The 27,751-nt window shown below is 44.5% G+C and overlaps 1 protein-coding gene across 1 annotated transcript; it reads left to right on the top strand.

Annotated features, from left to right (window-relative positions):
- The first annotated feature begins 852 nt into the window (after positions 1-852).
- OAF (out at first homolog) lies at positions 853-26,649 on the top strand. The gene is made up of 4 exons (XM_027835602.1): positions 853-1,451; positions 23,084-23,218; positions 24,158-24,338; positions 25,480-26,649. Exons 1-4 carry the CDS (start codon positions 1,206-1,208, stop codon positions 25,755-25,757), a joined length of 840 nt encoding a protein of 279 aa, XP_027691403.1. The 5' UTR covers positions 853-1,205; the 3' UTR covers positions 25,758-26,649.
- The last annotated feature ends 1,102 nt before the right edge of the window (positions 26,650-27,751 follow it).

Here is a 27,751-nt window from a genome sequence, read left to right as displayed (position 1 = left end):
CTAGGCAATGGGGTTAAGTGACTCGCCCAGGGTCACACAGCTAGTAAAGTGTTATGTGTCTGAGGCAGGATTTGAACTCAGGTCCTCCTGAATCCAGGGCCGGTGCTCTATCTACTGTGCCACCTACACGCCTCTATCATCCCCATTTTTCAGACTCCAGGTCCAGGTCTTTATCAACTGTGTAACGTAGCTGTTAAAAAAAGCCATCTCTGAATTTTGCCCAGGTATGCTTAGCTTGTTCTAGGAGAGGTCTTCAATTCATTCTATGCCCTTACTCGTGGGTCTCGGGTAGTGTCACTCAAGGTAGGGGGAAAGAGGGAGATGGGGACAGAGAGGACGATGAATGGAGCAAGAAGGTAACGGGTAGGGGAGGCGGCCAGGGAAATAAGGAAGGGTCAGGAGAGTACAGTAAGGGGATGAAGGCAACTTGCAACGGTCGGTCCCTGGAGGAGTCTATTAACATTTCGCTGTCCTATGGGAAAAAAAGCTGAACTCACCAGCTCCGCCTAGGCAGGGAGGAAAAGACTTGTCAAAAAGAGTGAGATTTGCCAAAAAAAAAAAAAAAAAGTGAAATTCTGACACCGCCCCAGTAGATGACTGGGACGCTGAGGAGGGAGACTAGTTGAGAAAGTTCTGTGGGAAAAGTCCTTTCCAGCTGCCTCCTCCCAGTCTCCGCCCTATCGGCATACTCACCCCTAACCTTATCCCCCTCCCCTTCGGCAGGTTGCCTAAGCTCTGGCGAGCCGCTACGTGGACCAGAGCTGGCCCTTTAAGGGCTAGGAGGTGCGCTGTCTCTTTAAGGCAGGTCCTTGTGGTTTCTGTTTTCTGAAGGAAGTGACGGGGATTGAATGAAAAGTGCAGAACGGAGTTAAAGCAGGCGGGAGTTGGGGACAGAGGGAACAGCTGGGTTGGGGCGAGATTGGCCAACCAGCCATGCCCTGGGGGCTCCCTCTCTGATACGCGGCGCGGCTTCTCTGCACTGGCAGCCTTCCCAGGCTCAATCCATGTGCCCAGCGCTTACCGCTGGATAGAGGCAGAGCCCCGTCGGGGTCCAGCTCTCCCTTCCCTCCTCCCAGCTCCAAACTTGGTACCAACTTCAGCCAAGTTTGGCAACTCCTCCTCCCCCGACCCGTGCGTCCGGGGTGAGGAGGAGGACGGCGGGGCTAAGAAGGGGAGCAGCGGACTCCGCTTCTGCTGCCCCGGGGATGCGGTCCCTCGGGCGCAGAGTTCCGCATCTTCCCCAGCTGCTGCTGCTGCTGCTGCTCACCCCTGGGTTGCAGGCGCTGGCCGGGGGGTCCTCGGGGCTGTCGGAGCTGAAGGTCCGAGTGCGGCTGCCAGATGGCCAGGTGACGGAGGAGAGCCTGCAGGCTGACAGTGATGCAGACTGCATCAGCCTGGAGCTACATAAACCCGACGGGACCCTCATCTCCTTCACTGCAGACTTCAAGAGGGTGAGGGACCAACTCCCCAGCACTACCTCCCTCTCACCTCGACCTCCTCTTTCCCATTCGCTCACTTCATCTTCTCTCTTCTTCTTAAACTCGAGCCTGTCCTCTTCTGTTTCATCAGTTTCCTTCCTCTAACCCATTACCTCCAGAGATTTCAGAAAGAGACCTCTTCCTTCTAAACACCCCCCCACACACACATACAACTACTCACCCATTAAAACACCGCCACCACCGCCATCCCTTCCTTCTTTACCAATGGGTTCGGGTGGTGAATTGAAGGCTGAGGACCAGAGTTCCAACCTTAGTTCTGCCACAGTTTAGCTGTTTGACATTCTGAATGTCACTTTAATTTCTCTGAGCCTCAATTTCCTCATCTGTGAAATGAAGGAGTTCTACTAAGAGGTCTTCCAGTACTAAATTTCTATGACTGCATCTGAATTGGATAAGGAAACCAGTCAAGCACTGGATAAGGAATCAGGATGGGGTGTGTGGGGGTGGGAAAATGGACTGAGAAGATCATTGCTACCCTGAATATACCAATTATTAGGTCTCAGACTTTAGACAAAGTGCTTTGGATCCTGTTTTCATCCATAAAGGATGAAGGAATTGGATGAGATTAAGAATGGTCTATCATTCTCTCTCATGGTTCTTTCCTGAGTTTGTTTATAGGAGTAGATACACTCTACTAAAGCAGTGTGTTTTAATTCTACCAGCTAGTGCACCTGGGAAGAGGGTCCCACACTCAGCCCCTTTTTCCTGCAGGAGAGACATTTTCTTTTTTTCCTCCAGGGAGAAGCACTGGGCAGTTCATACTACCATCAACTTTCCTGCCCTGGGTTGATATACCCATTAACATAGTCCAAGGACAAGAGGCCTGGTTAAATTGGGGGGGGGGGAACGGACAAGAGAGGGGGTAGGTGGAGACAGAGGCTTAGGCTAGCCTATCCCTGAAGTTAGAAAGAGCTGGGATATGGGGGCTAGAGGGAGGGAAAAAACTAGTCAGTTTAGATGTTGTGGTGTGTATCTAATTATAGCCAGGCAGGAATCCTAAGCAAAAATAAAAAAGGTGGAGAGATAAGCTGAAATGTGAGGTTGCCTCTGACCTCCCCACCCCATGGGACATGGAAGCTCCTTGAGGTCCAAGAGGTGATGGGAGCCTTAGCCACACCTCAAGGGACTTGGGCTATGTAAAATAAAGCCTTCAGGGGACCCTATCACTATGTGAGTGGTGGGATCTAGAATGTCATAGTAACACCAGGTCTAGCATAAATCAGGACCTTCCATCCCCAGGGACCAAGCAGGCTAGTTGGAAATGGGAAAATTTGGACCAAAGCTGCCCATTTTACACTTTCTTTGGGAAGAAAAGCCTAGGGATTGCCAGCCCCTGGGCACTCTGCTCAGAAGTTGTGGGACCTCTCTGAAGCTGAGAAACAACAGAATCCAGCCTTCCTTCTCTGTCAATTGTTAAGATCTGGCTGGGAGCCTTCTTCGACCCACTGGCTGGCCCCAAAAGGCTGCTGTAGCCCTCTTGCTAGCTCCTTCTCATCCCTTGGACCTTACCAGTTGCTTTCACTGGGAGCCCAGGAGCAGGAATACTGGAGAGAGGCTTTCCTAATGCAATGGGAGCCCACTGTTCCCTATAGCGGTCGGTCATGTCTTGGGGAAGGTACTGGAGCCGAGTTGAAAGGGGGCGGGATGGGGAAGCTGGGCCTAGTTTTTACAACCACTAGCTGCTGCCAACACTTAATCTTTTTACTGCTTTGCCCTGGAGGGAAGGGAGAGGAGAGGCCTGGAGAATGGAGGGAGTGGGGGTGGAGGCCGAGGCTAGAGGAGTGGGATGGGAGCAGGGGGCAGGGAACTGGGGGAGTAGCCCCGAGAGCCCGAAGCCCAGCTGCAGAGTCCATTTGAATTTAGTTTGTTTAACCCCTAAGGTGCTGCAACCTCTGAGCCTGGGGCTTTGCTATCCAGGTTTACAAAGTCAGTTTTTCAAGTTAGCCTCTGACCCAGAGCCTGGTGCTTCATAAACTTGGAGGCACCACAGCAAGTAAGGGAATTTGGAGTGAAGGGAACCTTTCTCTTACTTACTGAGGCAGACTTTAGTGGCGCACGTGGTCGAAGCCCAGGTTTTTTTTCTCCCCTGTCCATTGGCTATGGAAGTATGTTTACTTTGGACTCTCTCCCTTGAAGCTAGATAGTTGACTTTTTCTTTGGATTTATTGCTTGTTTGGTTCTTGGAGTCTCCAGCCCCTTGCCTCCTATTTTTGGGGGGGGGGGGGGGGAATGGGAGGGGTCAGACTGCTGTTCACTAGAAAGTTCTGTCCTGGGGAAATAATTTTCTTTGATGGAAAAAGCCACGAGGGTATTTGGGTTTTGTTCTGTATGCACACCTTTCTGGAAATTGTATTTAAGATTTCCCATACTGCTGAGAAACAATGGAGCTAGAAACTCAGTTATGTTTTATTGTGAAGCATTTACAAAGAAAAAAAAAAGCCTTCCTTCCCTTTTAGTTGTGGCCAGAGAGATTTGAGTGATTGACCTAAGGTCGACCAGCAAAGTCAGCAATTAATGTTAGAAGAATTTAAGAGTAATTCTAATCTAACCCTATTACTTTAATTCCAACAAAAGCAAAAAGAGAGCAAATTCTTCTTTGCCAAACTAGTTTCTTGTTTATTAGGTTTAGTTCCAGAAACTCCCCTGGATTGTTGGTGCCATGAGATCACAGCCCTTACTATAGTGAACCCAATTTTCCATTTTCCTCTGATTGAAGAGGCCCACTTTGCTTCCAGAACCACCCTGTTCACTTATGATCCATTCCAAATCCATTTTAAAATTCTAGTATCTCCACTCAAACATTACTTTTAATGCCTCATGGTGATACAGAGGTACAAAGACTATGGTAGTGGGGCAGTTCTGCCCAACCTGGAAAACTTGAAAGTATAGATCTGATGGACTATCATTCAGCTCATAAAGGCTCATCACCAGAAGAGTATTAATTTGAGGATGACTTTTTTCTCATAACAGTTTATGACTTTTTTTTTTTAGGCAATTGGAGTTAAGTGACTTGCCCAGGGTCACATAGCTAGTAAGTGTCAAGTGTTTGGTCTGAGGCCAGATCTGAACTCAGGTCCTCCCGACTTCAGGGCCAGTGCTCTATCCACTGCACCACCTAGCTGCCCCAAGTTTATGATATTTTTGATAGAAGTATAGGGGGAGATCATAAATCTTTGACAATGTTGAAGTATGAATCTCATAATCATCACACTACATATAACATAAACTTTGGGGTAAAGTGGAAAGAGCTGGCTTTGAGTCAGAGACCTTTGTTCAAATACTTGTTCTGTAACTGCTTGTATGACCTCTTGGGCAAGCTACTGAACCTCTGTCTGGGCCTTAGTTTCATTATCTATAAAATGAGTGGTTAGGAAAGAGTCAGATGACTTTCAAGGTCCTACCTAGCTTCTAACTTCTGGGGCCTGTGTATAATAAAAATGATCAATCTACTATGTGACATGCCCCAGAATTTATGCAATAATCATCATTGTGCCATGTCTTAGAATCAATATAATCATAATTGTCCCTTTATCATGTATAACCTTGAGTGACAAGGAAGATAAGGTCTGGTCCTATGCCCCAGGTCCAAAGTATATGAACAGTGGAAAGAGTACTTGGATTTGAAGTTAGAAGACCTAGGTTTTAACCTTTCCTCTGTGACTTACAGATCACTTAACTTTTCTGTGCCTCAATTTCCTTCTCTGTAAGATGAGAGTATTAAAATAGGTCTCTTGCAGTTCTAGCTCTGTGATCCTATGAAAGGACCTAATAAATATTCAACAGTGAGTCTGAAGAAAAATGAAATGCCCTGTTTCTCATTTCTCTATTTTTGTTTGGTTCTCTTAGGAATTTGAGGGTTATCACAGAGTGCCAGACTTGGAAGTCAGGAAGACCTTTATTCAAATCTCATCTCAGGCACTTACTACCTGTGACTGGACAAGTAATTTAAACTCTTTTCACTTCAGATTCCTCATCTGTAAAATGATGGGATTGGACTCCATGGCCTCATCCTTACTGCTGGCTGCAGGCTGATATTTGATATCACCAAGCCTGGTAATCAAGGGAGTTCAGTGTAAGAAAAGAGCCTTCCTAATGATAAAAAGTAGAATGGACTATCTTTGGAAGTAGTAAGTTTCCCAACCATTCAGTCAAAAGTGGAATGATCACTTGTCCGAGATGTTTTAGAGGAGATGAATGCTCCAGGTACTAGTTAGATTAGATGACTTCTGAGGTTCCTTCCAAGGAAGGAGTGTTTGGTTTTGTTTTGTTTTTTGTTTTTGACTAGACAATGGTGTTAAGTGACTTGCCCAGGGTCACACAGCTCAGAAGTGTCAAGTATTTGGTTTGAAGCCAGATTTGAACTCGGGTCCTCCTGACTCCAGGGCTAGTGCTCTATCCACTATGCCACTTAGCTGCCCCTTGAGGTCCCTTCCAACACTGAGACCCTATGGCTTTGACATCTTAGCTGAGAGTGAGCTCTTTCTCCTGTCTTATGACTATGGAAGGAAGGTAGGAATAGTGAGAGAGGGAACTAGAGATGGACTGTTAAGCCAGAGTATAAATGGAAGAAGGTGATTAGACTGGTGAGATGACTCAAAGCTATGCCAAATGAGGCTTGGATGAAGGAACTGGGAATATTTAACCCAGAGTAAATTTAGAGAGGATATGAATAGCCTTCCAGGACATTAAGGACCTTCAAATGAAAGAGGAATTGACTTGTGATGCATAGTCCCAAGGGGCAGAATCAGTAGGTGGAAGGAAGCTACAGGGAAGCAAGTCGAGATAAGGGAAACCTTCCTAAGAATTTGAGCTGTCCAAAAAACAAATGAGTTGCCCCCATCTCTCAATCTTCAAGGAAAGATTTGATTAGACCATTTGTTGAGAATATTTAGAAGGGATTCTTGCTCACACATAGGTTGGGCTAAATGAACTTTGATAGTAAGATCATAGGATTTAGAGCTAAGCTTTCCTTCTGGCTGAGATATGAATGTATGTTACATATAGGTAGGGTCAATACAAATTGAATTTGGTCAAAGCCTTTGGGCAAGGCTGTCCTACATACAGTAACCCTCAGATAAAGACCCTACAGGATTTGAGCCTTAAATTAAATCCTTTCTGTACAGTAATTCCAATTCAAAATGTATACACTCCTCATAATAACCCTCTTATGTAATCAGATTCACGTGTGTGTAATTATATATTCATCTAATAATCCATACCTCATAACAGGCATATCCTCAGGCCTCCAACTAATCTTTTTCCTGCAAATCCTTTGGCCTCCCTCCCTTCCCTTCCTTCTCTCCCTTCCCCTCCAAGGGGGTAATGGAACTAGCTGCTGGTGAGGGGATGAGTCATGTCCCAGCTTGGCTAACTGGACAAGGATGGGTGGGACAGAGGCAAGGGAGTTTCATAATTGGTGAGGAGGGTTCATTGAGATTCCCAAAGGTGGTTCTTGGGGCCAGCTGACTGAAGAGATGAAGCCAATGTCAAAAGAGACATATGGTGGATGTCACTTAGGCCAGATTAAGGCTAGGATTTGTTGAGTGACTCAAAAAGAATGGAAACTCATTTGGTCTTTATGATCTTTATACTATGTACTGGGAAGAGATCAAAGAAAGGAGGCACAAACGGTCTTTGCCTTTGCGGAGCTCTAGCTGTTAGGAAAGGGTCAGGAAGTATAGGGGAATAATCAAAATATAAACATCAGAAACATCAAGAGAACTAGGTAGATGGTGCTTAAGGTTATTTCTAGTTCTGAGGTTCTGTGGATCTATGAATTGAAAATTAACATAATACAAACTAAGTTCACAATTACCTAAGTTCACAGGGAACAAAAAAAAATCACATTGTGATAGAAGGTTAATGGGAGAGACTTCTTGGAGTTTTGTGGTTTGATTTGGTTTGTTTGTTTTTAAGTAGAGTTATTTCCTCCACTTTCCCTCTCATCCACGGCAACCCTAATTCATTGTTAGACATTGGGACAGGATATATGGGATGACCTATTGAGGGTATGAGACCCTGGGCTCCTGATTATAGGATCCTATATTTAGAGTTAGAAAGGGCCTTGGAGGTCCTCTATTACCACCTCTCCTTTTACAGATGAGACAAAGAAGATCCAGAGAAGTTAATTGACAGAGTTGAGATTTAAGCAGCTACCTCTAGAGGAAATGGGGTGGCACAGTGGATAGATAAATGGGTATGGAGTCAGGAAGACCTGAGTTCAAATTTGGCCTCAAACATTTATTAGCTGTGTGGACCTGGGCAAATCACTTGGCCTCTGTTTGCCTCAATTTCCTCATCCGTAAAAAGAGATAATGACATCTATCTCCAGAGGTTGTTGTAAGGATCAAATGAGATAATATTTGTAAATATTATCATTAAGTACAGTGCCCGACACATATCAGACTCTATATAAATATGTGTTATTCTTGTTGTTGTTATGCCTCTCCTACATCAACTTAGAGCACAACTCAAGTTCCTCACCTCCAGGAAATCTTCCTTGATTTTCCCAGCCTACCTAGAAGTCTCCCTTTTCTTTGAACCAGGCAACTACTTGCTTCTATGCTGCCTTTCCTCTTTCTCCAGCCATTTTCCCTGTGAGTGTCCCCAAATACACTGGGACCTTCTAAACTATAGTACCCAATCTTCTTTATGTCCTGCCTCCCAAACAGCATCACTTTTGTGCACAGGTCTACACACCTAAGGGGCACTTGGCATAGATTTGATTCATTAACTCCTCCTCTCTCCACTGCCCCTAGGAAGCAGAATACTGGGTTGGCAATCAGCATATAAAAGGGAGTGAGGGGACCACTCAGTTTCCCCCCAAAAGAGGAATCATTAGGCTTAGCATGGCAAGGTCTTTAGTTCTGTTGTTGCTAAAGTTTCTAAGAGTTAATTTTGGAAAACCTCCACAGGGCAGTGAGATCCAGTTGCTTGTTCCTCAGAACTTGGCAGGCGTCGTTCCTACCACCACACCCTGACTCCCCCCTCCCACCTCCCCACCAAAGGCTGGAGTAAGCAGGTTCTTAACAACTCTTCCTGGTTCAAGCATTGGGACATTTGCTGCTGGAGGCAAAGTGGGTGGTGGGTGCTGGTAGAAGAGACAGCAAGGTACACAGTCCGGAGAGACAGCTTAGAGGGGACTGGGCTGGAGTCACAAAGGCTTGGGATGATAAAATCCAGGATAGACTCTAGCTTCCCCTATTCAATTTAGCTCAGTTCAACCAGCATTTATTCATATGTTGTGCTATTAATATAATGTGCAAGGTACTTTGTATGCCCTGGTGCTACAAAGAAGCTGTCCTTGCTTCTTAAAGTGGTTTCAATTCTACATTGGGAGTAAGCACAGAGAGAGAATGGAACACCACAACGTGAACCTAGATGAATACAAAGTACACTCAAAGTGATTCCAGGTGGAATGGAGAGGGCATTAACAACTAGACAATTTGGGAAAAGAGTCTGGGAGCACTCTAGGGTGTGGGTGTGTGTGTGTGTGTGTGGGTGTGTGTGTGTGTGTCTAAGTGGTACTCCCCCAAAGGGAAATTGGGATGGATGGAAAACAATAATAACTAGTATTTATATTATATTTTAGCATTTGGAAAGTGCTTTACAAATATTTTCTCTTCACAACAACCTTGGGAGGTAGGTGCTATTATTATCCCAATTTTACAGATAAGGAAATTGAGGCACACAGTGGGTAAGTGACTTATCCAGGGTCACACAGCTTCAGAAGTTTCTAAAGTGGGATTTGAAATCTGGTCTTCCTGAATCCAAGTCCAGAGCCTCTAGCATACTTTAAGAGTTAAGGTAGGAAGTAAGTCCTGTATATCTAAGGAGATTTTCAGAATCGTAAGACTGGAAGGATTCCCCCGATTAGCTCACCACAGAAGACTTTCCAGTCATGACACTACCACCATCATCATTATTCTCATTGTTGCATAAAATAACTCCCATCCATGTGCTGCTTCAGAGTTTACAAAGCACTTTCCTTCTAGCAACCTGCATGAGGTAGGCAGTTCTAATATGGTTGTTCAGTCTTTTTTCAGTCGTGTCTGACTTTTCGTGACCCCATTTGGGGTTTTCTTGGCAAAGATATAGGAGTGGTTTGTCATTTCCTTCCCAGCAGTTCTAATATTATTATTCACATTTTATAAATGAATAAACAGGTTCAGAAAAGTGGTCATGACCTCTCCAAGGTCCTGTAGTCTGTGAATTTGAAAACCACTTCTCCCAACTTGGGAGGGGGGAGGGAATTCAATTTTACAAATATTTTTTAAATATCTACTATGTGCTGGGGACTATGCTAGGTACCAAGATGACAATGAAACAGTCCCTGCCCACGAGGAGTTTACATGTCTTCCTCCTCTGAGCATGTTTCCTCTTGTTATAGCCTCAGTAGACCTAATTCCGTGCAGACTGGAGCAAGGTGAAGTAGAAGCCAGGGAGAGTTGTGCATCTTAATGGCCTCATTTTCTTCAGCACCTTTCAGACTTTTCCCCTCTGTCTGGAATCAAGTGATTATTGATTTCCATCTGGAAAGGGCCTCAGAAGTCACTGAGTCCAACCCCTCTCATTTTACAGATGAGGAAACTGAGGCTCAGAGAGAAGAAGGGACTTGACTAAGATTACATTGGTAGTAGGAGAGATGGGATTAGAACCCAGGACTTCTGACTATAAATGCAGCAACCTTTCCACTGTAGCAGGGGAGAGGCCTTCCAGCAGGTTGTTATTGCTGGTCCTACTCCTGGCCCATGTCACGCCCAGTGGTGTTTAGGACTCTGGGCATTTAACAAAACTATAATTAAGGTTCTTTGCCCCATCGACCTTTAGAGAGAAACTGGAACAGTTTTTTTTCAGTCAGTCAGTAAATACTTAGTGAGCTTCTGCTTTGTATAGGGAAGGCACTGTTCTAGGCACACTAGGAGGAAAGAGAAGTATAGGATGTAGCCACAGAATCCCAGAGTCATAAGGGACCTCAGCAGTCACTCAATCCAACCTCTGCCTGACCAAGAACTCCCTTTGCTATAGCATGGAGCCAGTTCTTCCTCTGAAGCTTTTCCTCTTTGCTTCCAGTTCTGTTTTCAGAGAGGATAGATTAGAACCAAAATATGGAGGACTTTGAATGCCAGACTAAGGAATTACAACTTGTTCCTAAATGCAAGTTTACTTCCTCTGTTCCCTCCCCTTTCCTCCTTTCTTTCTTTGTTCCTTCCCTTCTTCCCTTCTTCTCTTCTTTCCCTCCTTCCTTTCCTCCCTCACTTCTTTCCCTTTCTCCCTTCCCTGCTTCCTTCTCTTCCTCTCCCTTCTTCCCTTCCTCTCTCTCTCCTTTCCTCTCTCTCTCCCTTCCTTCTTCCTTGCTTCCTACTACCCTTCCTTCCTTCCTTCCTTCCTGTTCCCATATGTCTTCCCCTTCTCTATCACCTCCATTATATTCCAGTTCAACAAAAATTTATTTGGCACCTAATAAGTGAAAGGCACTGAGCTAGTCACTGGGGACATCAAGGCAAAACATGAGTCACTGCTCTCCAGGAGCTTACATTCTACTAGAGAGAGCCAACATGTACAAAGGTACAAAAATAAAAGGCAATTTGAGAAGCCAGAGAGCCCTGACTCCAGGCCTGGTGTTCCATCCACTGTGCCACCTAGTTGCTTGGAGTCAAGAATACCTGCATTCAATTTCAGCCTCAGAGATGTGACCCAAAGCAAGTCACTTAAATTTTTCTTCCTCAATTTCTTTGTCTATAAAATTGGGATAATAATCTCCCAAGGTTGTTGTGAGGATCAAATGAGATGACATAGGAAGAACACTTTGCAAACCTTAAAATACTCCATAAATGCTAACCGTGATAAATTGATATTCTTAATGCACAGGTCAGATGAGATTATTTCCCAGATTCAGCAATACCACTAAAAGGTCCATATCCCAAAGGGATAGAATAAAAACAAAAAGGACCCATATATCAAAGAATATTTACAGCAGCTCTTTTTGTGGTCTCCAAGAATTGGAACCTGAAGGGATGCCCATCAATTGGGAAATGACTGAACAAGTTGTGCTTTATGATTGTGTTGGAATACTACTGTGCTGTGAGAAATGATGAGCGGTATGATTGAGAAAAACCTGGAAAGACTTACATGACCTGATGCAAAGTGAAGTGAGCAGAACCAGGAGAATGCTGTATACAGTAATAGCAACATTGTAATGAAGATCAACTGTGAAAGACTTTAGGTACTCTGATCAATACAATGATCCGCAATAATTCCAAAGGACTCATAAGAAAAAATGCTATCTACCTCTAGAAAGAGAAATGATGGAGACTGAGTGCAGATTGAAACATCTTTTTTTCTCTTTATTTTTCTTACTTTTAAAAAATCAGGGGGCAGCTAGGTGGCACAGTGGATAGAGCACCAGCCCTGAAGTCAGGAGGACCTGGGTTCAAATCCAGCCTCAGACCAAACACTTGACACTTACTAGCTGTGTGACCCTGGGCAAGTGACTTAACCCCAATAAATAAATCAATAAATCACAACATAGCTAATATGGAATTTATTTTAGAGGCTCAGCTCAAGTGTCACCTCCTACATAAGATCTTTTCTGATCACTCAGTTGTTAGTGCTTCCTGCCCATCAAAAAGAAAAAGCATTTCTAGTCACCTCATATATGTTTTGTGTTGATATATCTATGTTTATATGATTTCCCCTAGTAGAGTGTAGGCTTCTTGCAGGCAGGAAATTTTTTTTCTTTGTATGCACAGCACCTGGCACCCTATTTGGCCCTTAATAGATGCTTAATAATGGCTTGTTGGACTGAATAAAGGGGTTAGATTAGATGATTATTAAGGTCTCTTACAGTTCTAACATTCAAGAATCTATGAACCAAGGAATGAGGACAAGAAAGATACAGTTAGAAGAGCCAGTAGAAGGCAGTTTTATGGAAAAAAAAAAGAAGAGAGGATGGTAAACATGTCATATGTTACAAAAAGCTTATAGCAGATGATGACTGGACCATTGCATCTGGCAATTATAAGGTCACTGGTAAGGTCACTGGTGACCTTAGAAGTTGCATCTTCTTTTTCTGCTCCATTCTGAAAAGACTTAGGAATTATTTGGCTCGTTCATTAGGATGGTGAGAGATTGGTTAACTCAACAAATTGACAGATTTGCCTAACTAGAAATTTTCAGGTCACTTCAGCAGGGAATACAAGGGGCCTCCATGCTGGGAACTTGGGCAAGAGAGAAGAGTGAAGGCCTTGATCTGGAAAGCCCTGAGTCAGCAAGACAATGGGGCATAATTGATCCACATAAAGCCCTACATTGTTTGTCAAAGCAGTCTGGACAGGAGCGACCTTTGGGTTTTGGCTGACAGAGCACTGGGGTGTTGGGGGAAGGGAAGTCCTCTAGAGGCCAGGGGCAACACTCCAGGCCCTTGTCTCTGAAACACCACTCATCCTGGCACAGCCTCCTCACAAAGAGCCTCTGTCTCGGGTAAGACTGCCCTGAGGACGTGTGGACATTTGTGCTTTGAGTTGATTAACCACTTCTTCATGATGAAGAGTGACCTGAGCTTATAGACACTCATCTGAGTGGCCTGGCATCCTCAGAATCTGTCCTAACCTCACCCTTTCTCTTCTGGAAGGGGCTGAGCAGAACTATCCGAGAAGATGTCTCTATGTTCTTCAACTCAGCTGCCATCCCAACAAGCTGCCAACCCATCACTCAATGAGTCCCATGTGTCTCTCAGCTCTGCCTAGGGCTGCCCTTGGGAGTTTCCCTCCTCCCTCCCTGTCACCACCCAGTTAGGTTGACTATAGCTATCTACCCAAGAGAGGCCCTTAACCATCCTACCCCTCCAGCCTATAAAGCAGCCCCAGCCCAGAAAAGAGTGAATAAATATTTGGATTGGCTCAACTCTGGCACAGAAATCACGAGCTCCAGTGTGACAGGAAGGAGCCCAAGACAGCAAAGAAGATTCCCAGGGGGAGAGAACTGCTGCTGAAGAGCTAGAGGGGGAGGAGAAGAGGGGAAGGAAAGCAGAGCTGCAAGCGTGGTGGGAGCCTTGATATGATGGCTCAAAGCCCACTCCGGCTCTCAGGACAAAATGGTGGACTTTAGGTAGGGAGACACACACATGTGCATGTCACACACATGCACATGTACACGTCTCACACACACACACACACACACACACACACACACACACACACACTCCCTGAAATGGAATCTAGCAAGTTGACCTGGGCTAGCCATTCCAAGCACCCCTTTCATATCTGATACTCCTTTGTCAAAATCATGTTTGTGAGGTGACATATCTGTGGTGGACAGACCCTATTTCCAGACTCAGAATGAGTTTTGTGGAGGATTGGGTCTGCCATGGACTTAAGGAGAAAGGAGAGTAATGGATTGGGGTGGGGGTAGCTCCAAACCAGGGGAGGTCATAACAGAGTGGGATGGGCAGGTGAAGGGGCTGAGAGATTGGCTTTGAATGGAACTAAGGAAATATGAATGAGTGTGTGTGTAAAAGAGAGGACAGATGATAGAAAGTATATCTGGAAGCACCTGGGGGTATTTGAGAAGGAAGACACAAGAGTGAGAGTATGAACGAGGAGAGAGAATGTTTGTATGAGACCATAAGAGGAAAAGTATTTGAGAGTGCTCAGGAGTATTTGGGAGAATCTATCATTGAGATAAACTTTTTGAAAGTGAGATAGTGCAGAAGAGAGAATGTGCATGTGAGGCAGACTGTGAGAGAGAAGTTAAATGAGACTTTAAGATAGAGACTACATGTGAGAGACTGTATCTGAGGTCGTGTGTGAGAGACATTATGTGAGACAGGCTTTGAGAGAACTCTGGCAAAGAAGATCAGCTCAGAGAATGTGCCTGAGACAGAAACTCTCTGTAGGAGTGTGAAAGAGACCATGTATGGGCTATTAATGACTGGGTGAGCAAGACTGTTTCTGCAACAAAATGTTAGAGACCTCCTGTGGCAGGCTGTGGGTATAGGAGAGCTTGCAGAGAAGTGTGGGGCTCCCTCCCTTCCTTGCAGAGGTGGGAGGAGCCCCTATGGTGTGGAACACTGTCAACACTGTCGTGTTGGTTCATTTTGCTGAACTGCTTTTTTTCTCCTCTTTGTTTTGATTATTTATTAAAAAGAGGATGGTTCTCTGGGTTGGGGAGAGGGAAATATTGAGAGGTGAAGGTGGCATGAAAACAAAAGATATCAATAAAAAAATTCTATGTGTGAGAGAGACACAGAGACTGTGTGTGTGTGTGTGTGTGTGTGTGTCTGTGTAGGACAATGAGAGTTTATCAAGCAGTTCTGTGAAAAGGCTGACCCAGAATATAGCCTCTAGTCTAAATAGAAAAGAGCTTCGTGTAGAAAAGGCAGAAGAGGCTACTCCATGTCCTTAGAAAGTTCATTTGAAGCCTGGGAAAGACCTTGGCACAGAGCTGCCTCTTGTAGGCGGGAGGAGATGAGAAAGCTTTTCCCCACATTGGAAGCGTGAGATCAATCCCATGAAACCACTGCTTCCAGGCACGAAGGGATGTCAGGACAAGATATAATGGCAACTGGGAGACCACCAACTCTGAGGCTTCAGGGAAAGCACTAGATAACTAACAGAAAGGAAAAGGTCAGGAAGGAGCCTTCTTCATGGAGACTGATGTGATCTGGGCCTGCTCACCCTCTGGCAGAGGGGTGTCTTTGAACATGTGGGGAACTTAGGAGTGTTGTGGACCTGTAAGTTCAGCAGTGGGTTGGGTAAGTCTACATGGCCAGAATAGGAAGGAATGGCAGACACACTGGGTTGAACACCATTACCATAGTGATGGGTATCCCTATCTATAACAAAAAAGGAGAGGAGAGGTATTGTGCTATGGAGACTTGAATTTTAGAGTACAGCATGGCATAATGGAAAGAGAAGTGAACTTGGAGCTCATGTACCAGCTCTGACACTTAGTAGTTTTGTTACCTAGTGCTTACATCTAAGTCTCAGTTTCCTTATCTGTAAAAATCAAGATAAAAATACTCCAACCATCTACTTCACAGGATTGCTGTGAGAAAAGTGCTTTGTAAACCTTAAAACACCGTAGAAATCTGAGTTATGATATTGGACATTTATGTTTTCATCTCTGGACCATGGACTCACTGTGTGACCTTGGCCATGTTGTTTAGCCTCTGAGCTTCAGTTGCTCCTTCTGAAGGTTTGTAATGAGGGCAAAGGTCTGCGAACTTTTAAAAAATAAGTTATATTGATTCTTTTTGTTTTTACATCACTTCTCAATGACAACCCATACCCCCATCCTACCCTCTCCCTGCCAATAGAACCCTCCACTATAACAAAGAAATATAGTTAAGCAAAACAAATCAGCACATTGACCACATCTGACAAACTATGCCTCACTCTGCTCTTAGAGTCAAATACCTCTCCAAGGAGAGGAGAGAGAGGTGTTTCACCATCAGTCTTCTGGAGTCAGTAATTGTTTATTGCATTGATCAGAATTCTGGTATCTCTCAGTGTTGTTTTCCTTTACAATCCTATATAAATTGTTCTCATGGTTCTGATTACTGAACTCTGTATCAGTTCATAAAGGTTTCCCCAAGTTTCTCTGAAATTTTCATATTTGTCATTTCTTATAGCACAGTAATATTCCATTACATTCATAAACCACAATTTTAAGCCTTTCCCCATTTGATGGGCACCCCCTTAGAATGTTCCCTTCTGTCTTTGACCTCCTTGGGATATATCATGTATATTAGTGATATATTAGTGATATCATGGGGGCGAAAAGGTATGGACAATTCAGTGACTTTTTCTACTATGGTTCCAAATTCTTTTTCAAGAAAGGTTGAACAAATTCCCAGAACCACCAGCAGTGCATTATTATACATGTCTTTTCACAGCCTCTCTAATATTTATCATTTTCATCTTTCTTCATTTTTGCCAGTCTTATGGACAAAGGTGAAACATTAGAATTGTTTTCATTTTAATTTCTTTTATTATAAGTAATTTGAAGCATTCTTTGTTGATAGTTTGCGTTTCTTCTTCTGAAATATATTCATATTCTTTGACAGCTTATCTCCTGGGAATATCATATCTCTTGTTCATATAATCTCAATTCATTATTTTCCCCTCTAAATCCATCCTTTTATAAGTATTCTGGATAGCAAATCTTATCAGATTTTTATGTGAAGATTTTTTCTGAATCAATAGCTTCTTCTCATATTTGACAGCATTTTGTTCCTGCAAAAGCTGTTTAATTTTAGGTAATCAAAATGGTCATTTTATCTTTGTGATCTCTGCTATCCTTGCTTGGTTTAAGAATTCTCCCCTGAGGCTGTACAGCATGGCTCTTTATCATGTTTTAAAATCATGTGACCTTTTAAATTTGGGTTATATATTCATTTGGAGCTTATTATAGTACATGGTATAATATGTTGTTCTAAACCTAATTACTTTCAAACTGCTTTCCATTTTCCCCAGCAATTCTTATAAGAATAGGAAGTCCTTGGCCCCCAGCTGTTTTTCTTGTTGGATTCATGGAACACTAGTCACCTCTGTTCAGCTGCTTCTAGGTCTTGCCTGTCTAGTCTGTTCCATTGATGGAACTCTTTGAACTTTTGGAATTCAATGGAACTCATTGAACTCTTCTGTTTTTTTTTTAACTGGCATAGAATTGATTTGATGATTATTTCACTTTATGTGCTTTGAGCTTTTGAGAATCAAGCAGCAGAAATGCAGAGCTATGTTATTTCTGTAGGGATAACTTCTTTTCTTAGAACCTTTTGGTATACTCTAAAGTGGACTTTATTTATAATCTGGGCACCTGGTTTTAAATTTCATTTTACCTGTATGACCTTGGTCAAGTTATTTGACATTTTGAACCTCTGTTTATTCATCTGTAAAATGACATGTTGGATGAAATTGTCTTTAAGGTTCCTTTCAGTTCTAAATCTATGATCTCTTCCTGTATTTAACACCATTTAAAGTAGTCTATCAACAAATTAGCAACGAGACCAGGGAAGCTAAAATGCTGGCCCCCTAAGCAACCCCCAGTTCTTTGTGCACGTTTGAACTAAATTCAGTCAAGAGTGAAGCCTAGCTGCAAAAGAAAGAAGTTATTCTCTTTCTTGTCATCTCTTTACATCCACACCCTGAGAGTCCTAGGTAATATCATTTAAAGAAAATTTAGGTTGGTTCCTGTTACGGTCTTACCCCCTAAATGGGATTAGAAAGGTACCCAAGGTACAGTATAGATCAAGTAGAGGACAGTTATTTATTTCCTCCATGAAAATGAAATGCTTAAGCCACGAAAGACTCATAAGCACACATTGAAAAAGACTTAAAAAACAATACAGTAACCTATAACTCATTATACTCTCCTGTGAGGTTGATACTTAAAATAATAAAACATGAAACACTTAGTGACATTGTCAAATAGGCATTCACATTCACAACAACTCTTCACTGTTCAAATATCTTCCTCAAAGTCCAGGATCAAATGAGATAATATACTGGTCAAACACTTAGGCTATAGTAGGTGCTTAATACATTTTTATTAAATGAATGAATAGTAGGCACTTAATAAATATCAGGGCTTCAGCTCATCCTCTTTCAGTGATCATCTTCTCTGAGAAATTTGTAGTGGTTACAGAGAATACCTCCTGCAATGAAACCAGTACTGAATGAGGGACCCAGAAGCTCCAGACCTCTCACATTCATGAGGTTACCTTCTAAGATGGAAATGCTGATCTCAGGATCACTGTTTAATCACCTCTGTTCCAGGGATCAGGATCAGGGGGAGGGGGGAGAAGGAGGGGGGAATACAAGTATAACTCCTGCCTCAAGATCTGAACTCAGACTCATCTGGACTTGTACGTACTCTAGCTACCACATGCAGGCAGCCACCATTGGTACCTGGGATTGGCAGGAGGGAGGGGGGAGGGTAGGACAAAGAAGAATTCAGAGACTTTCGAGAGAGATAGTTCCATGCTGCATATTCTAGAAACATAAAGAAGAGATCTGAGTAAGAGCTTTCTCTTCAAAGTCTACTAAGTAGGTGGTTCTTCTTGGCTAAGTGGCTAATAAGGGTATTGTTTCATCATCCCAAAGTCCTTTAGCATTGAACTAGAACTCCTGACCCCTTGATGTACTTGAGATAGCTAGGTAGTGGTGCAGTGGATAGAGTGCTTGCTGCTAGGCCTGGAGTCAGGAAGACCTGAATTCAAATCCAGCCCCAGATACCTACTAGCTGTATGACCCTAAGCAAGTCACTTAACCTCTGTCTGCCTCAGTTTCCTAGACTGGAAAAGGGGGATAATAATAGCACCTACCTCCCAGGGTTGTTGTGAGGATCAAATAAGATATTTGTAAAGTGCTTAGCACAGTGCCTGGCACACAGTAAGTACTTAATAGATGCTTGTTCTCTCTTCCTTTTCCCCTCCTTCCCCCAGGCAAATTCAGTTCAACTCCACATAGGTTCCTTGGGGCATGCTCTTGCAGAGCACATTGATTCAGGAGTGAGGGGAAGCTCACGATTACTGCCACTATACTAATCACATCGAACAACCTCATCTCTGGGTAGAATTTACACTTCCACCCTCTGCATTGACTTGGTTACTCTCTTGGTAGTCTTTCCAAATTACACAAAGTCCACATGGTTCTGGAGATGCCTGGAAATGTCTGGGAAAAGAGAGCTACCTGAGGTCTTCCCACCTGCCCACAGGTATGGCCTAGAAAACAAACAAGCTGTCTTCTGTATTCTGGTGCTAAAAAAACCACCCACTTCTCCTATCAGTGTTACCTGCTTCCCTCTGAATCAGCCCTGGGAAATCCCCATCAGGGAGGAAGCTGGGAGCCCTGTCGGAGGCTGGGAACCAGGCAGGCTCTTCATAAGGCCAGATATTTTCAGTGTCCCTGGGGTCCTTTTGTGAGGAAAGAAATCAGTAATAGTGATGGATGGAAAAAGTCATGGGGGTAGGGGGCGGTCAAGTCACAGAGTGGGAGATGCTTCAGAGACAGGCCAGGATGATAAGGCGTAGCTTCCAAACTTAGATCCCTTAAAAGCAGAAACTGCCTTGTTCTTCAGAGGAGAATCAGTGGTTCCTCAGGGAGAGAGAAGAGAAAAGAGAATGGCTTCAGTGTTTGGAGAGGCTTAGGGGAGAGAGTGAAATTAGATTGAAGTATTCCTCTCTAAGGAGACATTTTTGAGTGCCTCAACTTCCTCAGAATTCTCATCCTAAGCACTTCATTGGGAAATTATTCCATATACATATACTCAATAGGAACTTAAAAATTCACCATGCTACAGCACTAGTCTTGGAGACAGAGCTGAGTTCAAATCCTCACCTGACACTTATTAGCTATGTGACCTTGAACAGTTTAGCTTCTGAGTCTCAGCTTCCTCATCTGTCAAAAGGAGATTATACACACCACCCGCCTTCTGGGGTTGTTGTGAGCAATGTGTTTTGTAATCCTTAAAGTACTTTGGAGATATGATGTCATTAATATTTACACAGAACAATAGAGAACATAAAGACAGAAGGCTACGTTAGGGATTTATATCTTAGACTGGAGTTTAAGGAAGGAAAAGGCCAATAACCCTAAAAAATGTCATTAAGCCCTCAGCAGAGTCCTAAGGGGCTAAAATTTTCTGCAAGAGTTGTTAACAAAACAGGAGAAAAAGACAATTCCGTTTCTTCTGTGCACCCTCTAATCTAAAATGTATTTTATGCCTCTTCCAAGCTGGGAAGGATGGATGATGTCACAAAGAGCTATGTCCATATTCCCTGTGCCTCGGATGATTTGAATGCACCAAAAGCACTATAAAAATGCTATAAATATATTAAGAAGAGTTATTTTTAAAGGGAAGGAGCTGAAATTAATGTTGAGATGTATTTTTGATATCACTTGGCATAACCTTCTGGCTCAAGTCTTAAGATGGGAAATCTGGCTCTGAGTTCACCTGGCAAGAGATGAGCCCTGGAAATGAAATCTAGCCATCTCAAGTGCCTTGCCCCTGATCATCACTCCTGCTGACCTGAATGAAGGGAGGGAGGGAGAGAGAGAGAGATCAGATGGCTCAGACTGACTGGGCAGGGAGATTCCAGGAGCTAGTTATCAGAGAAAGGATTTCCTGTTGAGAGAAGGCCAGGATAAGCCTTCAGCTCTGATTCACCGTCCTCCCAGGTCTCTGGAATCATGAGGGACTTGGAACCTTTCCTTCTGTATAGGAAAGATTGTCTTGTTTAGGATGTTTTGGGAGGAGGGAGAGAAAAGAACCCTGGCTGGCCATTAGTTTCACCATCTTTTAAGCTGGTAAAAAAAAAAAGAAAGAAAGAAAGAGAGAAAAAATCACTGCTTCCACACTCCCAGGAATGCTGTAAGGTTAAAAGTAGCTCAGACATGAACAGCACTTAAGAAATAAACTAGGTTTCACCGGTTTGCAGCAATTGTTTCTTTTTTCCCCCACCCACTGACATTTCCGATAGAATCATCATTAACAGTAATTTTTGAGGGCATACTAGGTAGAAGGCACTGTGGAATGGAGTGGGAAAGCATTTATTAAGTATTTACTACGTGCCAAGCAAGCACTGGAAATAAAAATTAAAAAATGAGACTGTTCCCACTCTCAAAGAGTTCACATTCTAATTAAGGAAGACAGCACAGATAAGTAAGAGCTTAGCCACAGTGGATGGAAAGGCCCAGGGGTCCTTACAGATGGCAATCAATGGGAGTGGCTATGTCCACCCAGCATCTGGAGGGCCCACAGCTGTTGACACAGGGTGAGTTTGGTGGGATCTGAGCAGGAAGTGGGCTGGGTCTTTGGAAGAAGGGCATACAGTGCAAGGTAGGGGGGTTTAGTAATAGAGAATATGAGCCTTCAGGGAACTTACGGTCAGTAATAATAATAATAGCTAACATTTATGTAGCACTTTAAGGTTTGCAAACCACTTTACAAATGTCTCATTTTACCCTCACAACCACCCTGTGAGGGAGGTACTATTATTATTCCCTTTTTCCAGATGAGGAAACTGAGGTAGACGGAGGTTAAGTGATTTGTCCAGGGTCACACAGCTAGTAAGTGTTTGAGGCTGGATTCAAACTTGGGCCTTCCTGAATCTAGGGCAATGTTGTTTAGTGGGAAAGAGCACTGGATTTGGAGTCAGAGGACCTAGGTTCAAATCCTGCCTCTGGCACTTACTAGCTGTGTGACCCTGGGTAAGCTGCTTAACATTCCTGGATCTCATTTTCCTCATCTCTGAGCTTAAGCCAGAGAACCTGTTAAGGTCCCTTCTAAGTCTTAACCCTATGAATCTGTTAAAGGCCAGATCAGTGTTACACACAGTGATGCCAGAGAAGTCCAGAAATGAGAACTCAGCAGAGATTAGAAAATGTTTCATGGGTGAGGTGGACCTGAATTTGGCCTTGACGGATGACTAGAATTTAGACAAGTGGAAGGGGAGACACCAGCCAAGCATGAACGACGCCCCAGAGGCCAGGATGCGAGTGATGCATTGGAAGAAATAAACCAATTTGGCTAGAGATCTGGATTTATGTAAGAGGGTAGTTTCTGTCAATGGTGGAAAAGTGAGTTGAAGCTATGGTATTGAAACCTCGAATGTCAGGCTAAGAAGTTTAGATTGTATATACTCCACGCAGTGGAAAGCTACTGCCCCTCACTATGCCCTCTTCCTGCCCCCTATCCTGATCCACACAGTCTAGACTGTGAATCAGAAACAGGAAGCAGCTCTTGACCTGCTGCTAATGCCGTTAACAGCCCCATCTGGAGACGGGGACATAGAAGGGAAGGGTAATTTATACCGGCCATGTTTCTGAAGTGATTGACTCTGATATCAGGGTTGGAAGGAAAGCGGCAGCCGCAACACCTGCCCTTCTCTGCACTTTAAACTCTGTTTTCCCCTTTACCTAAGACACCCTGACCTCTCTTCACCCTCTAGCAACAGTGAGCAGGGTGATAAAGGGAGGTGGGGAACCAATCCCCAAGTAAAATAAATGTTTGTTGAGTGAATGAATTTGCTATGAATAATTGATACACACATAATTGAAAGTTATAGAGTCAGAGAATTTTAGCACTAGAAGGGACCTTAGAGATTGTCTCGATGATGGAATATAACATACTTGGGAAATGAAATATTTTCTTCTGGTGAAAGCTTTACCCTCTTAAATGATTTCATTGGAAAAATTTCCAGACTTAGAAGCCTGTGGCATGTTCTGACCCAGAAGGGTCCAGAGTTCTTGGAAGTGTTTTTTTCTAGCTCTTGTTTTAAATGGAATTTGCCTGGATGGCCAGATCATAAACCCCCATTCCTCAGTAAACTATTTCATAAATTGCTGTCATTAAAAAAATTCATCACCCTTTGATCAACCTAGTGATGAGTTTCTTGGGACTTAGGCTGGAGAAGCTCTGTGCCTTCTCCCACAGCTGAGCAGGGACCACCCTCTGTCCCCTAGGACATCTTTGTCCAGTCCTGAGATCTGTGCTCTCCTGGGGTATCAGAGGAGGGGGAAGGTGGACCCCACTGACCTCTACCTTTCTCTTCCCGCCCTCTTCTTCCTCTCCTCAATCAGGATGTAAAGATCTTCCGAGCCCTCATCTTGGGTGAGCTGGAGAAGGGCCAGAGTCAGTTCCAGGCCCTCTGCTTCATCACAAGGCTACATCACAACGAGATTATCCCCAGTGAGGCTATGGCGAAACTGCGGCAGGTGAGAAGCCCCAATCCAGACTACTCTTGCCCCATGCCCCTTCAGCTCCCCAACCTACCCTGGCCCCACTAACCAGAGTCCAGATCCATGACAGACCCAAGCCCATACACACCAGAGTCTCAACTCTCCAATCCACCCAGCACCAGCTTCCCAACTCACCCTGGACCCCAAACTTGCCCCTCAATCCAGTTTGTCCCAATACCCTATCCCTCATTTCCACTATTAAACCAATACTCCTAGTTCCAAGCAAATGCCCCTTGCAGTCCATTCCTTTTTGGTGTCTCAAATCCCTGGATTCTTCCCTTAAGTCAGAGGTGGGGAACCAGCAGCCTCGAGGCCCTTTAAGAGCCTCACTTGAGGACCTAGAGGGCCACATGTGGCCTCGAGGTCACCGGTTCTCCACCCTTGCCCTGAGCCCTTCTGCAGTCCTTAAGACCATACACAAGAATCTTTTCTCAGTCCTCCCTTACCCTTATATCACCATCTGTCCACTTTCCTAGATTCAAAATGGGATAGTTCTCCAATGTTATTCAGATACTGGGGGGCGGGGCAAAAGAAAGGTGGTAGAAATTATATCTCTTGCTCTCCAGCCCCATCAGAAGCTTTTATAAATCCCACTCATGGCCTAATATATGGAGAATAGGTTCATCCTGCTGGTGTCCAAACCCCCTCACCTCTCTCCCTTTCTAAAACCTGTCCAAGTCTAGAGGAGGGGAAAAAAGAGAAGAGGAGTAGCGGGAAGAAGGAACCACACTACTTGATGTATGCCCCCAAAAGAACATTGTGGTCCCAGAGTCCAAATGGTGAGAGATGCGGACTAGTCATAGATGAGGCTTTTGGGGAAGGGTGGGTGAAGTATGTAAGGGAAAAGGGACCATGGGGGACCACAGATATGCTTACTCCACTTTTTCCCCTCCCCACCCCACCCATCCTCAACAGAAAAACCCTCGAGCAGTACGTCAGGCTGAAGAGGTACGGGGTCTGGAACAACTCCACATGGACGTGGCAGTCAATTTCAGCAAGGCAGCGTGGCTGAGCCCCCATATCCATAACGTGTGTGCTGAAGCCCTAGAGGCCATCTACACCCGAGAAGAGGACGTCAAATTCTGGCTGGAGAGAGGTCAGGCAGATAACCTCTGCGACACAGGGCCTAGAGCCCCAGTTGTAGGCCACGTAAAATGAGGGAGGAGGCCACACAGGCCCTGGCCATAGGGAACTTTCTGTCTAAAGGTGGAGGCTACACACACAGCCAGACAAATAAAAAACAACAAAGACTTGGAAATTCATGTAGAAATGCCAAGCGCCAAAATAATCTCCAAGTGTTAAGGAGATGGGTTGTCACACAGTGCTTCTGGAGAAAAAAAGGGCAAAAACAGAGGATGCTTCTAAGAGAAACTGAGAGTTTAGCAGTATTCAGGAGGACAACAGGGGCATGGGCTAGTGGGCTGCTGAAGGTGGGAGCAATGGGCCATGTCCACTGTGGGGAGCCTCAGGGGCCGTGTCCACTTTCACCGTGGCTTGGGACTTCACTGACCTGCTCTTTTGGAGAGCAATGGGCACCAGGCCCTGGAGCATAAGGCCTTCCTAGCACCCTCTTGGCCCTCCCCCACCGAACCCTACCTTCCCTGCTCTCACCTATCCAAATTCAGCTGTCTCCTTTCTTCCTGTCTCTTCTAACTCCTCCCAGTGTTGCTGGGTGCCCACCACATCCTCACTAGGCCCCAGACTCTGGCTGCCTTCCTCTCTCCAAAGAGAACCAAAAGAGAAATTGAGATGCCAACAGTTCTAACTCAAGTTTTAAGTCAGGGTTACCCCCACCTTCCTCTCATTCAGGGTCTGGCTCCTCAGAGAGCTCGTAGGATCTGAAACTAAAGAGACCTTCCCATGTTGTAGCTGAGGAATCTGAGAGGGCCTGGGAGGTAATAGAGCCAGGTTTCAATCTTAGGTCTTCTGACACACAGTCCAGGGCTTTCAGCACCTAGGCTTTCAGGGCAAGGGTTGAGTTAGACACTCCCTAACACAAAGGTCATAGGTCAGTTTCTCCCCTCCTTTAATTAGGTCGTCTGGACTCCTGGCTGAAGTAGGGGTGGCCTAGAGCCTAGAAGTAGGAATAGTTCAGGCCAAGGCCTCAGGACACTGCTCCAAGGTCATAAAAGAAGACCAGGAAATGACTGGGGGTAGGTGGGTGGAAGGAGGCCTAAGAAGAGGAAGGCTCTTCCCCTCACAACCCCCTCCTTTTTCTCCTTCCCACTCTCCCACAGGTGTGGATGGCTCCATGTTTGAAGCGCTGCCTTCACAGCCTGATGACCTATCCAGCCTACGGCGTTGCCGGCTGGTCGGCGACCGATGGAAACCTTGCCTGTGTCACTACGGGCTCAGCTTAGCCTGGTACCCCTGCCTGCTCAAGTATTGCCACAGTCGGGAACCTAGCGGTCGCCTCTCCTCCTATAAGTGTGGCATCCGCAGCTGCCAAAAGAGCTATAATTTTGACTATTATGTGCCCCAGAAACAACTGTGCCTTTGGGATGAGGACACCTAGCCAGGGCCGGGGGCACTGAGCTGGGCAGGGGTGAGATGAGGTGCTCCCCTCTCAGGAGGAGAGAAAGGGGCTGCAAAGCCTCTCCTTTCCTCACTCATCCCATCTGGAGTCTCAGGCCCCTTGCTCTATGACTGTGAAAAGGGATGAGGTTAACACAAGGGTTAACTTAAGACCACCCCTTATCCTCCCTAATCCCTACTCCCTGCTCCTTTATTGAGGGTAGGAGAAGTGCCCAATCTAGCCCCCTCCCCTTAAGGTATATCATTTTCAAGCAACAAAAATGTGACCATTTCTTTTATTTAACTCTTTTACAGCTCAGACCTTAAGAAAACCCTGCTGGGGTGGGGAGAGAAGAAAGGGAAGTATAATAAATCCCCTGTCTGCCCTGCCCCTCTCCTCTTCCATTCATACTTCTCTTCCCTTACTTAGAAGGAACCCATACAAATCCCTTCCTCAAGTGGCTTCTGTTTGCCGTTCCCCCCCTCCCCACTCCAGCAAGAGAACTTCTGGGGACACTCCCCCTCCAAAAGGCATGGGGGTAGGGGTGGCAGGTGACACCAATGAATTACCCAGAGGTACTGAAGGAAAGAGGGGTGAGGGCCAGAGAGTATCACAAGCCATAGCCTCCACCCCTTAGAAAGCCAGGAATATGGGTGCAGGGGGTAAGGCAGGGTGGAGAGATCTCCCTGGTCCTCCCCCTACCCAACCACAGTGCCTTTATCCTCCGAGTCAGGACCTAGCCAACCAGTGTGATTGCCAGCAATATTTTTTTTCCATTTCATACAATTATTTTTGTAAGCACAGGGGGAGGGGAAGGGGGAGGGTCAAATTTCAGATTTTTAATGCAAAGTATTTATCGTTTGTACCAGAAATAAAAGAAGTTTTTACTTTATCAATATGATTGGTCTGTACACTTTGGGGTGGGAAGTTTCCAATTGCTTTGGCTCATACAGGACATACCTGAGCCAATGCTGCCATCTGGTGCTTAAAGAACACTATGCAGCCTCTCAGCAGCTGGGCCAGAAAAGTTCAACTTCCAAATGTTTGCATTTTTTTTATTATTATTATTCTTAAAGCCCACTGTGTGCCCAACTGAGCCAGAAGTTATAGAAGATACACAGGGAAGTATAAGCAGATGTCTGGGCTCTAAGTTTGGAAGATTATAATCGTAATAATAGCTACCATTTATATCGTGCCTCCTAGGTGTGAGGCACTGTGCTAAGTACTTTGCAATTATGATTTTATTTGATCCTCACAATAACCCTGGGATGTAGGTGCCGCTATTATCCCCACTTTACAGTTGAGGGAACTGAAGCAAACAAATTAAATGACTTGCCTAGGGTCACACACAGCAAACAAGTGCCTGAGGCCAATTTGAACTCAGGTCTTTCTGACCCTGGGCCAGGTGGTCTTATCTGCTGCCATCTAGTTAAGTGCATTACAGATATTCTCATCTGATCCTCCAACAACCCTGGGAAGTAGGTGCTATTAACACCCCCATTTTACAGTATAGGAACACTCATTAAACAGTGGTGAGCAATACAAGACAATATTCAACGTTGGTCTAAAAGACAGGCTATCCACATGGGTTTGAGCTGGAAGTCGAAATGGAAGCCATCTTAGATTTATCATAGATGATAAAACTGAGCTCCAGAATATGGGAAGCAAACAACTTAGTAAGTGGAAGAACTGGGATTCCAACTCAGGTCTTCTGCCTCTGAAGCCAATGCTTCTTCCATGTTACCATTCAATTCCCTAAGTGATATCTATTTGAAAGAGGAAAAATTGTATATGCATGTATGTGCATGTGTGCTTATATAATATATATATGTAATACATGCATATATGTATTTATATTATGCATTCACATAGGCGTACACTGAGAAAGAATATTACCATTTATAGGTTGCACTCAGGTTTGTTTATACAGGACAGATTTTAGGGAGAAAGTACAGGCTACATTTGAATTAATACAAGTGGTCATCTAACCTCCT

This window comes from Vombatus ursinus, unplaced genomic scaffold (assembly GCF_900497805.2).
Source record: "Vombatus ursinus unplaced genomic scaffold, bare-nosed wombat genome assembly UNPS02014816.1, whole genome shotgun sequence".
NCBI classification, from domain to species: domain Eukaryota; kingdom Metazoa; phylum Chordata; class Mammalia; order Diprotodontia; family Vombatidae; genus Vombatus; species Vombatus ursinus.
Note: the sequence above shows the minus strand (reverse complement) of the source record. Positions and strands in the feature narration are given on the sequence as shown.